Raw genomic sequence first — 17,397 nt, 5'->3', positions numbered from 1 at the left:
TGCAATCTGTCTGATTAAATGGCTGTTAACAATGAAAAATACCAGCATTCTCCTTCCTCTTCAATCACCCACTCACAAAACAACACAAACAGCCATGGTGAGCTCTCCCTTAGCACCTGTACAGCAGCACTCTCAAGTACTATGTAAGCTGCCAGCAGAGAGGAAGCTTCCTAGCCAGTACCTACTTGATTCCTCTATGGCCTAAGACCATAGTCTGTGGTGTTTTCAGCAATTATCATACATTTTACTGCAATGTAACCAAACCTCTACTGCAGGACATTTAGGTATTTTTCAGTATTTTACTACAGCGATAATAAACATCCAAATAGAAATATTCATCTTTGGGTACAGACATTATCTAAATTTATCAAGTTTATTTTTTGTTTTTGAAAAATGTTTCTTGGGCTGGAGAGATGGCTCAGAGGTTAAGAGCATTGCCTCCTATTCCAAAGGTCCTGAGTTCAATTCCCAGCAACCACATGGTGGCTCACAACCATCTGTAATGGGGTCTGGTGCCCTCTTCTGGCCTGCAGGCATACACACAGACAGAATATTGTACACATAATAAATAAATAAATAGAGTTTCTCTTCTTTTATTCAATTTAAAATCAGATACCAATATAATACACTAAGGATTAGCAAGAAACAAACACTAATCTAGCAATTTACACCTAACTTTTGCAAATGGGCTATGAAGTTTGACATTTAAAGAGATTTTAAAAATCATTTTAAATTTATGAAAATGAAAGGCTAGTGGTTACATAAAAGAAGCACTAAAAAACACTAAATTTCAGTGGATAAACTATAGCTAACAAAAGGATAATTCATGAAAAAGCAAGCGCTCAAAAAGTAGTTCTATTTGATGATATGAACATGTGAAACAGAAGATACCTATGTTAAACACTGGCAAACTTTTCAACGTTCCGTTTTTTCCCCAGCATATTATTTTTATTAATTATTTGGGAATTTAATACACCCCATCACACTTGCTTCCCATTCTTCCCAGGTCCACCCTTCCACCTTTGTATTCTACTTCACCCCTTAAAAAACACACCAAGTCCAACTTATGTTGCCATACCCACTGGAGCATGGTCAAACTCCCAGTGACTCGCCCCTTAAAGATAATGAAGTCCTCCCCCTGCTCCCACCCACCAGAAGCAATCAACTGAGGAGAGCTACATTTTAGCATCTTTATCAGTTTTTAAGGACTCTCTTTATAGCTTCAAGTCTGGATGGTGGTTATCAGAGAAACCTTCAGTGTCTGTCATTCTTTTGTTATGACTCTGCGGTCATCGATACCTCAGCATAAGAAGCTTCCTGGCCCACAGTAGCCAGCAGCATGGGTCATCGACTTCCACGTGGTTTCAAGTGGCAGCATGGATGGTGGACTTCAATAAGGTCTCTGCAGCAGCAAGATCATAGATGCAGGCCACAGAAATCTTTTGAGGAGGTTTAATTCAGAAAACGAACCATTCTTATCTCATACATCTTCTTGTTGTTTAGGGTCAGTATAGTTGGGCAGTATGATCAAGGGCAGGACCTTCTTGAGCTCCAGACTGTTATAGCCTAATTATATAATCAGTTCTGATAATGGACTAGTTAATGATATACTTGCTACAATGTAATAGACTACAGTGTGTGATTTCTGAGACTGCTATTTTATAAAACTACTGCAGCCTCCTATATGCTCTTTCACTGAGAACTTAATCTAGAGTAAATCGCCTGCCATTTCCTAATGAGAAATAAGCATCTCTATGGGCAGCAGCACAACCAGCTCACTGAACCACTACAAACTCAGCTGGTATCCCCTAAGAGACAACACACTAGAAACACACAATGAAACTGCATGACATTATTTTTTATTTTTTTATTCATTTTATTGAGCTTTTCTCTGCTCCCCTCCCCTTCTCTCTCTCTCCTCCCCTTCTACCCTCTCCCACGGTCCCATGCTCCCAATTTACTCAGGAGATCTTTTCTTTTTCTACTTCCCGTGTAGATTAGATCCATCTATGTCTCTTCTTAAGGTCCTTTATGCTATCTAGGTTCTCTGGGATTGTGAATGGTAGGTTGGTTTTTCTTTGCTTTATGTCTAAAAGCCACTTAGGAGTTAGTACATATGAAGTACATATGATATTTGTCTTTCTGGGCTTGGGTTACCTCACTCAATATGATGCTTTCTAGATCCAACTATTTGCCTGCAAATATCAAGATGTCATCATTTTTTTCTGCTGTGTAGTACTCCATTGTATAAATGTACCACATTTTCCTTATCCATTCTTCAGTCAAGGGGCATTTAGGCTGTTTCCAGGTTTTGGCTATGACAAACAATGTTGCTATGAACATAGTTGAACACGTTCTTGTGGTACGATCGAGCATCCTTTGGGTATATACCCAAAGGTGGTATTGCTGGGTCGTGAGGTATGTTGTTTCCTAATTTTCTTGAGTAATCCAAAGGAGCTGTACTAGCTTGCACTCCCACCAGCAATGGAGGAGTGTTCCCTTTACCCCACATCCTCTCCAGCATAAGCTGTTATCAGTGTTTTTGATCTTGGCCATTCTTACAGGTGTAAGATGGAATCTCAGACAGTTGTTTTGATTTGCATTTCTCTGATGGCTAAGGGTGTTGAGAATTTCCTTAAGTCCTTTGGCCATTTTAGATTCATCTATTGAGAGTTCTGTTTAGATCTGTACCCTATTTTTTATTGGATTATTTCTTTTTTTGATGACCAATTTCTTGAGTTCTTTGTATATTTTGGCGATCAGCCCTCTGTCTGATGCAGGGTTGGTGAAAATCTTTTCCTATTCTATAGGCTGCCATTTTGTCTTGTTGACCGTGTCCTTGGCTTTACAGAAGCTTTTCAGTTTCAAGAGGTCTCATTTATTAATTGTTTCTCTCAATGTCTGTGCTACTGGTGTTATATTTAGGAAGTGGTTTCCTGTGCCAATGCGTTCAAGTGTACTTCCCACTTTCTCTTCAATAGGTTCAGTGTGGCTGGCTTTATGTTGAGGTCTTTGATCCATTTGGACTTGAGTTTTGTGCATGGCGATAGATATAGGTCTATTTTCATTCTTCTACATGTTGATATCCGGTTATGCCAGCACCAATTGTTGAACATGCTTTCTTTTTTCCATTTTATATTTTTTGCTTCGTCAAAAATCAGGTGTTCGTTGGTGTGTGGATTGATACCTGGGTCTTTGATTCAGTTCCATTGGTCTTCCTGTCTGTTTTAATGTCAATGCCAAGCTATTTTCAGTACAGTAGCTCTGTAGTAGGTGGCATGACACTTATTAACTATCTAGGCCTTATAGGCATCAAGAGATAACAGAACACCAAATGTCTATAAGAGTAAAGTGAAACTGAACTCATATATGACTGATAAAAACGTATGTTTGTGTGAGCTTTAAAATAAATTCTTGTTAAAATTAAAATTGATAAGTCACTCCACAGATGCTTTAAAGAGAATAAATAACCTGAATAGAGAGGTACACATCCATAGTCCCAGTTACTCAGAAGGTTGAGGGCTGAGGGAGGATGATCATTTCAGCTAGGAATTCAAAGCCAGCTTGAGCAAAAAGCAAACCTTTGTATCACTTGATAAAAATTAAAAACCATTAAAATTACCCCCTCTGCCCCTCCATGTGTATGTGTACGCGCACACATGCACAAGCATGCGTGTGTGTGTGTGTATTCAGAAGCCAGGGGTCAAAGTCAGGTATTTCCCTTAGTCAGAGACTCCTTGTACCTTATTTTTTGAGACTGGATCTCTCACTGATCCCAAAGTTTACCAGTTCAGCTAGACTGGCTGCCAACAAGGCCGTGGGAGTCAGCTGTCTCAAGCCCACCCTCCAGCATTGGCACTAACAGATGCACACTGCTGCACCCACCTTTAACATGAGAGCTAGGAATTTGAACTAAGATCCTCATGCTCACATAAGAAGCACTTTCACCAACTATGTCATATTTCTCCAGTCCCCATAAAATCTTTATACAGCAAGACATTCATTATGCTTTTACTTACAACAATCCAAAGATTGCATATATATACAAACCAACCTAAAGTCATTAAAATATAATTTGATTGTACAAAAGAAATCTTCCACACTGTAAATCTAAAAGTAGGTAATTACCAGGGACATTCAAAGTTCCTTTTGTAAGCCTCTTTAAAGTTTTTAAAAGAGTATATATTTCTATGCATGTGTATTTGCTTATGTATGGACTGCATGGGTGTAGTGCCAGCAGAGGTCAGAAGAAAGATCCCCTAGAGCCGGAATTACAGGTAGTTGTGAGCCACCCTGTGGGTGCTGAGAGCCAAATGTCTTCTGCAAGAGTAATCAGTGCTCTTACCCTCTGAATCATCTCTCCAGCCCCACCCAAATTTATTTTTAAACATACACTATAAACTACCTGAAGGGCCAGTGAGATGGCTCAGTAGGAAAAAGCCTTTGCTCTCAAGCTGAAAGATCTGAATTGATCCCTGGAATCCACGTGGTAAAAAGGGAAGAGAATAGACATTTCCAAGCTGCCCTCTAACCTCCACAACATACACAATAAATATTCATAAATAAATGCAGAAATAACATATTAAAATCTTAACTACCAAAAAAGCCAGGTGTGGTGGCAGATACCTATAATCTGACTACCTGGGAAACAGGGAAAATTTCAATTTAGACTAAGCTTGGTAACTTAGTAAGCTCCCATTTCAAAATTTAAAAAAAGATGTAGCTTAGTGACAGAGTAGTTGCCTAGCATGTGCTAGGTGCTTGATTCAATCCTTAAAATCAGAAAAGACAAGCTACTGAATATCAGTATTTATATTTTCTTATTTTTACATGTTATCTAATTTTACTTCTAAAAATAAAAAGGATTCTATAAACAAGAATTATAAGAAAATATGCTTCACTTAATTATACTAAAAATTACATGAGTATATTATTACTGAGTTCACAAATAATTGAGAAACTTTCTAAGAACTATTTTAAGAGTAGCATTCCAGATGTACTTACCCAAAAGAAAATTTTCTGGCTTCCAAATAAATTTGGTTAATCAGTTCTCGAGTTGGGGCTACAATAATACACTCTGGTTCCTGTAGTTCTTTAAAGCGACTAGCAGTTATTCCATCCCGCATCATATGAGCCAAAATAGGCAAAAGAAAAGCTGCCTAGAAGTTAAATTGATTAATTTACAATATATCATTTTTATCCTGGCCAAAGTTACTCCTATTTTATAGCCTTTAGGGATGTCCTTCCCTCATGCTTGTAGAGTTATGATGAGAGCTTAGCATAACTCTTATTTCAAGGAGTTAACCAGGTCTTCATAGTCATGTTACACAGCATAGCGTGCTTGATAAAATTCATCTAGCTCAACAAAATGTTAGTCGTTTAAGAAAATAAACGTATTAGTCTATCCTAAATAGAGTGATGGTGTGGGAGAAAGGTCTGTATTCTGTCAATTATATTTTAAATAAATGTTGATTAGCCAGTAGCCAGGTAGAAAGTATAGCTGGTATAGGTGGGATAACCAGATAGGAAGTAGAGGCGGGTCAATGAGAACAAGAGGATTCTGGGAAGGAGGAAACCCATTCCTCTGGAGTCACGGCCCAGACACAGAAGAAGCAAGATGTGACTGCCTCACAGAAAAAGGTACCTAGCCATGTGGCTAACATATACTAGAATAATGAGCTAATATAAGTTATAAGAGTTAATAAAAAGCCTGAGCTAATGGGCCAATCAGTTTATATCTAATGTAGACCTCTGTGTGATTTATTTGGGACTTAACAATTGCAGGAACTGGGCAGGACAGGAAAACCCCAACAACAGAGTGACATTAATTATACAGAGGAATGTAGGCATAATCTCATAAATTGCTACATTTAAAAGTTATTCTACATGAGTCTTTGAGAGGGTAGTAATAAATAGTAGTAATAGAGGGTAGGAAACAGTAGTAATATCACAGGTTCTTCAAGCATTGGGTTATATAGACCCATTTTCCTCAGGAGCATACAAACAAATTCTTAATGAGATATTTTCAACTCTAGTTCAAGAATACCTTAAGAGGACACACCATGACCAAGTTCATTTCACTACAAAGGATATAATGTTGGTTCAACATAGAAAATTTGTAAATATCTAAGACCTCTACAATGAAAGCTTTAATATACAGACAACTGTCAAGAGAGTGGCAGAACATTTACAAAATGGCTGTGATTCTAAAGTACCTACAGAGGAAACACAATTCTCATCAAAATTTCAATGACATCTTCAATGACTTAGACAAATAACTTCCTAAAATTTATACTGAAATGTAGCAATATTAAGTAGACAGAACAATGCTTGTGGCAACATAACACATGTTCTCACAGAACCACTGTAACAAAATCCATAAAGTACTGATACAAAAAGCAGACAAGTAGTCATAGTACCAAAATCCATATAGTACTGACACAAAAGCAGACACGTAAACCATGTAGAACAGAAAACACAGAAAAAAATCCACATGACTATAGCTACCTAACGTCCTACAAAGCTATCAAAACATACATTAGAAGACAAGATTATTGAACAAGCAATGTTAGAGAAACTGAATATCCACATGTAGAATATAGGCCCATTATATCTCACACTGCACAAAAATGAGTTAGAAAATGAGTCAAGTCTCTAGTGTAAAACCTGAAACTTTGCAACTGCCTTAAGATCTGATAATATAGAAAACCACTCCAAGAATTCACAACTACATGAAGTTACAAGGTAGTGTGGGAAGTCCTTCTGTATATGTGTTGCTTTTATTAGATAATGAATAAAGAAACTGCTTTGGGCCCTATAGCAGGGCAGAACAGAGATAGGCAGGGAAAACTAAACTGAATGCTGGGAGAAAGAAGGCAGAGTAAGGAGACATCATGTAATCACCGCTGGAGACAGACAAGCTGGAACCTTGCTGGTAAGCCACAGCCACATGGTGATACACAGATTAATAGAAATGGGTTAAATTAAGATGTAAGAGCTAGTCAATTAGAAGTTAAAGCTAATAGGCCAAGCAGTGATTTAATTAATACAGTTTCTGCATGGTTATTTCAGGAGTCTGGGCGACCAGGAAATGAACAAGTGGCCTCCTACAACAACAATGCTTTTGAACAGCCTACAGAATGAAGAAAAAATAAAGAGTCTGACAGATATATACCAATTGAGGGATTATTATCTAGACGATAAAATTTTCAAATGTTAACCCCTACAAGCTTCAAATCAATAAATGGGTAATGAACTGAACAGATCATCCCCCAAAGAATAAAAAATGGCTAAGAAACTTAAAAAGTGTTCAATATCCTTTGCTATCAGATAAATGCAAATTAAAATTACTTTCAAATTTTATCTCATCCAAGTGGAAATGACTATCAAGAGAACAAACGACCCTTACATATTAACTGGTGACAATGTGAGCTGGTGGCACCACTACGGAAATCGGTATAGGTATTTCTCAAAAAAGAAACAAAGGAAAATAGCACAACAATTTAAGCTCTATTACTACTGGGTACATCCTAAGGACTCTAACAAAAGTACTTAAAACATCTATGTTTAATGCTACACTATTCAGAACAGCTAAGAAACAGGACCAGCCTAAATATCCATCAACAGATAAGTGAATCAAGAAAATGTGTTAATATAAGAAATGGTATTTCATTCAATCATAAATAAAATCATGACATTTGTCGAAAGAGAGATTCAATTAGAAATAATTATGTGAGCCGGGCGGTGGTGGCGCACGCTTTTAATCCCAGCACTCGGGAGGCAGAGGCAGGCGGATCTCTGTGAGTTCGAGACCAGCCTGGTCTACAAGAGCTAGTTCCAGGACAGGCTCCAAAACCACAGAGAAACCCTGTCTCGAAAAACCAAAAAAAAAAAAAAAATTATGTGAAATACTCCAGAGTCAGAAAGACAAATAGAACATTTTATCTCAAAACTTAATACAGATCTTGCATGTGAGTATAACATGGAAACTATAACCATTAGAAGGAAGAATGAGATCTTAATGAGAACAAGCAGGAGGTTTGGAAAGGGTAAATGAATATATGACATGAAGGCTTATGTAAGAGAGGACTGAAGGGAAGAAGCGGACCAGCAAGGGGGGAAGAGGGAAGTATGGTGGGCAATCCAGGAAAGCAGTAACAGCAGAGTATAACATATGTATACACACTATAATAAAACACATTACTTTACATGCTAATTTCAATTTTAAAAATCACTTCTTCAAGGCAGCTGTAATTACAAGTATCTGTTCAAGTAGAAGCGGCCCTTTCTGTCCCATGGCCTTGCCTTTCTGCTTTAACGGGATGACTTTTGCCTCTCTGGCTTGCTATGAAGCCTATTGTAAGCATGTATAACTGTAACTGAACATTTAGAACTAGATGATCCTCAATGAGTTATATAGACCCAAGAGCATGATAAAAACAAACCTACATAGACAATATTCAAGCTATATAAAAAAAGGAAGCAAAGTAAACAGAAGTGCATAAACACTAAGAAAATTCCAAATCAGAAGACCATGAATAATCTTCCAGCCAACTGAAGAGATTCGAGCTACTTAGGAAACATCAAATATTTATTTTTCTTTTGTGTGTGTGTGTGTGTGTGTGTGTGTGAGAGAGAGAGAGAGAGAGAGAGAGAGACAGAGAGAGAGAGACAGAGAGAGAGAGACAGAGAGAGAGAGAGACAGAGACACGGGGGGGGGCACGAACACAAAAATTCAATAGAGGGCTGGTTGTATTTGGAAAGATGACTTACAGTCTTCCCAGACCCTGTTTGAGCACAAGCCATCAGATCTCTTCCTGCTAACACAATAGGGATGCTGTATTTCTGCACAGGAGTGAGCTTGGTATAGCCAGCTTTAGCAATGTTGTTATTCAGTGTTTGACAAAGATTAGCTTCTTCAAAAGTCTAAACAGAAAAGACAGCAATGATTAAATGATGAATTGCACACATCATATGCTCACCATTTCGTAAACATATTTCATTTCAGTAAGCTTTAAACTTTGATTCCATTTTACATACAAACCAATATACCCTACTATAAATAATAACCTATTTTCATGACATAATAGAAGTATTTCCCATAGACTTCGCTTACAAATACCATTTTCTGCCCCCTTAAACCCTGTGAAATACAGAAACTCTGATAAGTAACAAAGGCTCATTGTGAGGATAATTATTAACAGGGAATAGAAGACATCTGCTATTCTCCATACAAAATCCACTTCCCAGGGTTGAAGAGATGACTCAGCTGTTAAGAGCACCAGTTGCTCTTTGAAAGGACATGAGTTCAATTCCCAGAATTCACATACAGGTTTACAACCATCTGTAACTCCAGTTCCAGGAGCTCTGATGCCCTCTTCTGGTCATCAGAGCCACCAGGCAGGCATGTAATGCACAGACATGTGCAGTCGAAGCAGTCATACACATAAAATCCACTTCCTCACATACTTAGGATGTGAACATTTTTCACCTCTAGAAAAAGTAGCCTTTTTAGTAAATTTAAACAAAGTTCCTAATATGGTACACAAAGTAGAGATGAATTCTCGCACTTTCTCTTGATAAAGTAATTCTACTGAAAATGATAGTCAATGACTCTAACATTCAATCAAGGGTCCTAGATACTAAAAGGTAACTTTTCTATTGACAGCAATGCAATTATACCATATATTTATATCAATATAAAAATACACTGACCAAAATTGCTGGTGGTGCATCATGTCCAGATACTTCTACAAGTATGGTATCATACTTATCAAAGTTTATTCCTGTCTGATAATGTGCGAAAATGGAGTCCTCATCCTCTGGTGGAGGAGGGGGTATATATGTCACTTTTGGACCTTAAAATAGAAATGGAAAATAAAATTTACGTACTAGAAATACAAACAAGAGAAAATGACAAAAAACAATTAGAAAATACTGTGGAAATCACTACTAAAATTTTCTTGCTCAAATGTTTTAAATTTAACCACACTACTGGCATAGTCAATAGATAACTGCAAACATTGATGTACCCTGAATGTCACTGCTCTCTCCTCCTTCAGCTTCTGACTTCCAAGAATCTTTAAGGGATAAAACCAAAAAGATAAATGTTAATGGAAGAGTAAAATAAACAGTACCCCAAAGATAAAAACTTTTTCCAAAATAAAACTTACTCTTTCCAGAGCCTGTTACTACTTCTTCATTCAAACCTTTGTAACCACCTAGTAAAGAAATTCAGATTGATCGTCAATTAAGACACAAAGCAATGAGTGTCTTTGTTCTCACTATCCTCAAAGAGGGCACATCTTAAAATAGCAAACATCTTTAAAGTGTCTTACAAATGGTGTTTGAGACAGAGACTGTAGGCATAGCTCAGTTCTAACAGTGTTCATTTAATGTGCTCAAGTCCCTGGGTTTGTTGATTCCTGACAGGAAAAGAAAGGAGGAAGAAGAGGGAAGAAATGGGGAGGGAGGTAGCAAGAAAGAATCTAACACATTTTAAGGTTGTCTGGTATTCAACATGATGGTTTTATGTAGATTATAGACTGCACCACTGTTTTTCCATAAGCCATGAGATCTTTTCCCTGGTCAGCAAGGGAATAATTTTCTAAAAGGAACTAAAATGGAAGGTTTGCTAAGAGGACTAAGATTCTAGCCATATTCATGGATATGATACACTGAAATAAGGAACGAATTTAACCAAGAAAAAAGGAACATGGGTCAAGTTTTCCAGAGTTTTCCCCTACTGGTGTTAGGGTTCTGACAGCACAAGTATTTACCAGAGTTGTTCCGAGAATTATTCCAGAATTTTCACTAGGGGGCTAGTAACTTATGTACCTTCTACATAGCAAATACCCTAACAAAATCCAAGAGCCTTACATAAAAAGGCATGTGCTCAGTATAAACCATGTTATACATATACATATTATACAAACATATTATACATATTATACAAACAATTCAGACAAAATGAATTACCTTTTTTTTTTAATTAAAACACTGTTTGGCTGATGGTTCAGGCACATTTCTACCTAGCTCTTACATCTTAAATTAACCCATTTCTATTAATCTATGTATCACCACCAGGCTATGGCCTACCAGTAACGTTCTGGTGTCTTTCTCCTACAATGAATTATTCTTATCAACAGTAAGAAAAGATATCTTTCCCAATTCCAAGTTGTCAGAAGTTAGCTACACTAGCTTAGCAATCAGCCTATCCAGACTGAGGGATGCAGTATCTTGGTTCCTTCTGTATTTATGTGACAAAGACAACTGAAGACAGAGAGGATTTACTTTGGCTCAGAATTCCTAAGTACCATCCATCATGGAAAGAAGCTAAGGCAGTGGGAGCTCGAGGAAGATGTTCACCCTGCATTAGCAATAAAGAGGTAGAGAGCAATGAACCCTAGTACTGTTTTATTGGTCTAGGATCCCAGTCTACCGAACAGTCCTGACACATTCACCCTGAGTCTTGACACTTCAGTTAACCCAGTCTAGAAAATCCTCAGACATACTATGTGTGTGACTCCCGGTAATTATAGATCTTGTCAAGATGACAATTAATATTAACAATAGTAAGTTCATCCCTTGTCAACTTAACATTTAAATGTATCACCTTTGAACAACTACCTTTTATCCTATGTCCCCATAGAGTCATGGCCAACACATAGTGCAAAATCCTTTTAGATCTACTTCAAAAGTAGGCTTCCACAACTCCTAAATATTCCTGAAGCCCCTTTAGACAAGTTATAAACAAATATCTATGGGCAATCTGACTAAACTGGATTTAAGTAAACTTCTTTCTGTATTAGAGAACTAAAAAGCCAGGGGTAGATTGCTACTTTGAATGCTTTCAGAGTATGTGGGGGTCTACAGAAGTGGGTCTGCTCCACCTTGACTGAAGGTCAGAGACCTTAAGCCTACTCTCGCTCTTTCAAAGTTATTGACAAGAAGTCTGACTTAAGAAGTGGCTACAAACAAGATATCTTTACTGAGGGTGTGGTTACCTGGTGTTCTGGATATTAAGATGGCCCACAGAGGTGGGTACACTCCACCTTGACCAGAGGTCAGTGAATTCAAGCCTATTCCTGCTACTTTAAGGACAAGACAGGAGGTGTGACCCAGGGAGTGGCTGCCTATAGGATACTTGGTCTAAGGTGTAGTTACTGCATCTCCTGCCTAAAACATCAGACTTCTTAACTCAAGAAATAGTAGCTTGATGTCTCAAGTATTGAAGCAAGTAACTGTTCTGCTTGTCCTTTGTGTCATGTTAAAGCAGTCTTTTGCCTTCTTTCCCCCTGATTTGGGTATATAAGCTTATGGAAAATAAACACAGGCATATTCAGTATTCACTAGATAGCCCTCCTGGCTCTATCCTACGTCCCTGTGTTTCTTTCATATCTCTGTTCCTCCTACCTAATTTTTCTAATCCACATGCCCCTATCCTTGAATGTACAAACCACATAGAGGCTGGAACCCGCAAGATGTCACCCCAATGTGTGGCTACAACAAGACTAATGATTACAAAAAATCAAGTAAACAATTGATCAACTGATTTGCAAAGTATTTTAAGTTTCATACAATACTTTCATATTTATGCACTAAGGATAAAACTTTTGAGAGCAAAAAAGTCACATTAACTGAACTACTGTTACTTTCCTTTATTCTTAAATCATGAAAGGAAGAGTGTATTTTAATAATTTTTACAAATATCTATCTCATTATTTAGTATCTGCATGATATCCCATTTTATGGTTATATTAAATACTGATGAATTTTAGGTGGTTTTCAGGTTTTAATTAATATAAAGAAAACTTAGTATTCTTATGCATGTGTTTACAAATACTCTTATATAAAAATCTTACAATGAAACTGCTAGATCAGAAAGAAATAGCCTAAAAAATTAAGGAACTCCAATAGGCCATTAAAAATTCATACAGAAACAATGACAATTACCTTCATCTTAAAGAAAATAAACTTAGATTACAATAAATTTAAGCTGATGGAAGCCAGTCAATTAAGAACTTACCTCGTCCACTTCCACTTCTACTTTGATAAGTGTCACCATTACCTGTAAGACATTACATTGCAATACCTTGAGAGAACATGCCTTCCCCTACTTCCCTTCCCCTCAGATACACAAGCAGTTTATTCAGTATAGAGACATTACCTAATTCCTAAACCTGTCAATTTTTTAATTTCATAGAATCCATTTAAACTTTACCCTTTTCCAGGCATTTTGTGTTGTGTATGTGTTGTGTCTTTTCCCTATTTGATCTTAAACCATACACATCATTTTTCCCTACACCTCAGAAACTTATCTTTGAAACCAATGCAAGCCTTATTTTCCTTCTTCAAATTACAAACGATTACTCACATCTCATGCTGTCAGTCAGCAACAATGTACCAATTTCCTAAGGGAGACAAAACTTCCCATGTTTTTTGCCTTCATAACTAAGATTTGGGGGAATGGTCAGTAAGCCTTAGTATACATGCCTTCTTGCTCAAAGCATAGATGAGTATTAGTCCTCAGTAACAATTTTATTTCTCACCTGAATCACTTGCTGCTGGTTTTCTAGAACTAAAAAGGCCACCACCACGCTGTGTCCCCTGATCTTGGTCATATTCACTATCTTTATTTGAAAGAAACAGAATTCTATTGTTACTTTTAATAAAGTTTTACAATCATTTAGCAAATGAGCCCAAGTCATGGTATTGTTGGCTAAAGGATGTGTAAAATAGTATAGCAAGAATTACAATGTATATCCATAGAGGCCAGGCAAATAAAAGAATTACAATGTATTTTTTTCTAAATGTCACAGAAAGGATTTCTTTACAAATTATATACTTCTATTACAAATAACTTCCTCAAAAATTAATGCTATTTATAAATGTTAGTGTCAATGATATACCCAAAAAAGCCTGCCTCCAAAAAACAGCAATTTAATTGTGCCTAGAAACCACATTGTACCATTTTACTACTTGTTCACCAAAATACCACCCCTGCTCCCACCACTGCCAAATCTAATATCAGCCCTGACCTGTACAGACCTTTCAGAGGCCTTTACTTTCCTCTGTTAAGAGACACATGCATGTCAACAGTGACTTCTGAAAACAGTACCTTAGGAATGATGTCTATAAGAATTTAAAGTAGAAAGCCAGATTGGGGAAAGAAAGTATGAAGGAGTGAGCCATATAGAAGACCACTTATTTAAAAAGTCAGCGATAGTTCCTAGGCTCCAAAACATAATGCTTTATCAAGACTTGGTAGCGCAAACTTCTGAAACATGTGTTCCAACTTACTATTTAGTTACCCAGGTTTCTAAAAATGATCCATGATATGGGTAATTAATTTGTGACAGTCATTCTGTAAAAATATTCATATAATCCTGTGGCAACTTTGTGCAATAGGGTTTTTTAAAAATAATTTCCTTCTTAACAAATGAAACACATTTTATACAATCAATCCACTACTAACTTGGTCTTCCTAGACCAAATCCTCCTCGGCAACCTCGGAAACTACCTCTTCCACCTCCTCTTCTGAAGGGTCCTGAAGCTTCTGAATCATTTCCATCTTGATAGCCTATATTAAAACACACACAAGAACAGTACAAAATAACAAAAAAGTCTTGGAGACATAGCAACTGAATTTAACCTTTGTATAATTTAAATGGCTTTAGTGAACACCTTAAGAATTAACTTTTTAAAAGTCACAATTGACTGCTTTACGAACATAGATATTTCTACAACCAGAAAAAAAAAAGAGCATTGTTTGAAGAATCAAAAATGAGCTAAAGAAGCATGTTGCTTGAACAGAGCGCCAAGTGGCAACAACTGCACCATTAGCTGGAATTTTACAATCTTATTACAGAACTAAATAAATCCAAGTTTGTGTTTGTCCCCTATAGAAAAATAATGAACTAGGTGCATGTAGTCTCATTTCCTGTTACAAATTACAACTGAACTGTGACTCCACCTAATGCAAAAGCAGATCACTTCCAAACCAAGGTCAACTACACAGAAAATAAACTAATATTTAATTTATGCATTTACAACTACTTAATAACATAATTATTGCTAAAATCCAAAGTCCTCTATATTTGATGATTGATGGTAGATCATGTATATTTTTAAAATCCTGCTTATAAGAGAATTCAAAATACATTCATGGGCCGAAGATGTGGCTCAGTGGTAGAACACTTGCCTAGCACGTGACAGAAGCTGTGTTTTATCCTCAGCACCACCAAAACCAAAAATTTTAAAAAATCTAAGAAAATTCAAATTTATACACCAGTCAACACATTCCTTAATCTATCAATAATCTTCACGTTACTAGTTAGGCCCACTTAGTACTTCTAAATTACTTGTGCCTCTTTACATTTTAAAAAGCCTATCAATTTTCTTACTTTCCATTTAAAAAGTCCTCTGGACTTCTCTTTTTCTAAGTAGAAATTATTTTCATAAAGGTCATCAAATAAGACATAAAACATGTATCTAGACTTAAAACCTAATTTAAGACTAAGGATTTGCCATCTATCTTAAGACTAAAATGCTAGTACAGCTGCAGCCACGGGTGTCTTCTGTCTTGTCTCCCCCTCACTGACCCAACCAACATCTTGTATTGTTACCCATCTCCCAGCACTTGTATTATCACCTATGGACATACAGCTAAGCAGCATGCTTAACTCTGCTCTACATCTCTTTTACCCAGCTCTCTTCCTGTCTACTGAGAAACAGCACTCTATCATCCATGCTCTACTGTATCTCTATTATCTTCTTTCCACTGAATTGTCTTCCTTAAGGAACTCAGCTTACTAGTTTCCCACAAAATAAACTAGCCGTATCACACACATTATGCTCTATTTTATATTGTTATTAGGCAATAAATACTTCACATTTCCATTTAGACTATCCATAAACTGAGAAAATCAGTTTTCAAACCATAAAGGTTAGACATCCAGTGCTAATTTCTGTTTTTGCAGCTGGGTCGTGGTGGCACACGCCTTTAATCATAGCACTAGGGAGGCAGAGGTAGATGGATCTCTGTGAGTTTAAGGCCAGCCTGGTCTACAAGAGCTAGTTCCAGAACAGGCTCCAAAGACACAGAGAATCACTGTCTCAAAAAATAAAACAAAATCATGGTCTCTTCTTAATTATAATATATACCTGTGTCTAAATATATAAATACAACTTGTAGAGTCTGCTTATTTTACTTTTATGTATATGAAATCCAGTTAGTACTGGATTACCAACTGGGGCATCATCCTTGGAGAAAACTATTTCTCCCTCTCTCTGTATTAGCTCAGGAATATTTAAACTATTTTTAACACAGTCTTATCCCTATTGATTTCTGCCCTCCTACTGATTTTCTCTATTACTAAAGCAGACACTTTATTTTGTCCTTTCTCTGATCATCCTTCACTTTTACTTAAAAGCAACTTTTCGTTTCCTTTCAAGCTGGCAACCATTTTCAATTTTTCCCTTGCTAGTATTTCAGTTCTTTAGTGTTTATCACAGCCCTAATCATTATTGCTACACAGTAATAACTTAAGTTCACCAATCTATTCACCAGTTTCATACTTGTGACTCATCACTGCTTTCTTATTATGCTTTATGTTGTGTGTATGTCACACGTACATGTACATCACAGCACGTGTGCAGGCCTGAGAACAACTTTTCAGTTGATACTCTCTCCTCCACACTGGGTCCCAGGGATTGCTCAGGTCCCCAGCCTTGGCAGCCACCTGCCTTTACACAAGCACTCATCACTAGCACTCATTGTCAATGTCTATCTCCTCCTTCTTGTGTTCAACTGTCTTCTCGCTTCTGTTTTTGATTTTGTAGTTATTTTTGTAGTATTATCTATAATACCTTGGGAGTTTTAAATACTGTTTTTACTTGGTGTAATTTCTCACTGGCATCTAAATACCCGAATACAGTGATTTGGATTCAAAACTATCCCTCCTCAACATTCTGAATACAGTATTCTATACTGTAGCCTAGCTACTTTAATGTAAGAAAATTCTGTTGTCAAGATATTGCTCTTTTAAAAATGAATCTCATCCCCTACCCCTTCTAGTGATTTCAACCTTTGAAACACTTTAATTTCAATATATATATATATATATATATATATATATATATATATATATATATATGAGGGTATGAATTTTTTTATTTAATTTGCTCAGAACTCCATGACTAACTGCAAGCCTTATCTATTCTCTTCTTTTCAGTGTGTCTTTCTCTTGTTTTCTCTTACAAGATATTTAGGAATGTTTTTAGGAATGTGGTGGGCAAGTAGATATTCTACTGTTTCCAATCAGTTAGCTGCATTTTGTTTTCCATGTCCATTATAATTTCTCAGATCTGTTTTTGATTCATTTTTGCTGAACTTAT

General features: G+C 36.7%; 1 protein-coding gene across 5 annotated transcripts in view; it reads right to left on the bottom strand.

The window, feature by feature from the left end:
• The window catches only part of Ddx4 (DEAD-box helicase 4), a 51,758-nt gene that overhangs the window by 11,056 nt on the left and 23,305 nt on the right, over positions 1-17,397 (bottom strand). For 4 of the 5 annotated variants that reach the window (XM_041663567.1, XM_041663568.1, XM_041663570.1 and 1 more), the window contains 8 exons: positions 14,477-14,581; positions 13,551-13,631; positions 13,028-13,069; positions 10,173-10,220; positions 10,032-10,079; positions 9,715-9,857; positions 8,773-8,925; positions 5,005-5,159 (listed from right to left, as the gene is read on the bottom strand). In XM_041663567.1, coding sequence (XP_041519501.1) covers positions 5,005-5,159; positions 8,773-8,925; positions 9,715-9,857; positions 10,032-10,079; positions 10,173-10,220; positions 13,028-13,069; positions 13,551-13,631; positions 14,477-14,581 — 775 coding nt within the window. The remainder of the gene's footprint in view (positions 1-5,004; positions 5,160-8,772; positions 8,926-9,714; positions 9,858-10,031; positions 10,080-10,172; positions 10,221-13,027; positions 13,070-13,550; positions 13,632-14,476; positions 14,582-17,397) is intronic. The other variant, XM_041663571.1, reaches the window with a different exon arrangement.

Source organism: Microtus oregoni, unplaced genomic scaffold (genome assembly GCF_018167655.1).
Source record: "Microtus oregoni isolate MIOR12 unplaced genomic scaffold, Mior012 000014F_ref0000157, whole genome shotgun sequence".
NCBI lineage: Eukaryota > Metazoa > Chordata > Mammalia > Rodentia > Cricetidae > Microtus > Microtus oregoni.
This window is presented reverse-complemented; position numbering and strand designations above follow the sequence as displayed.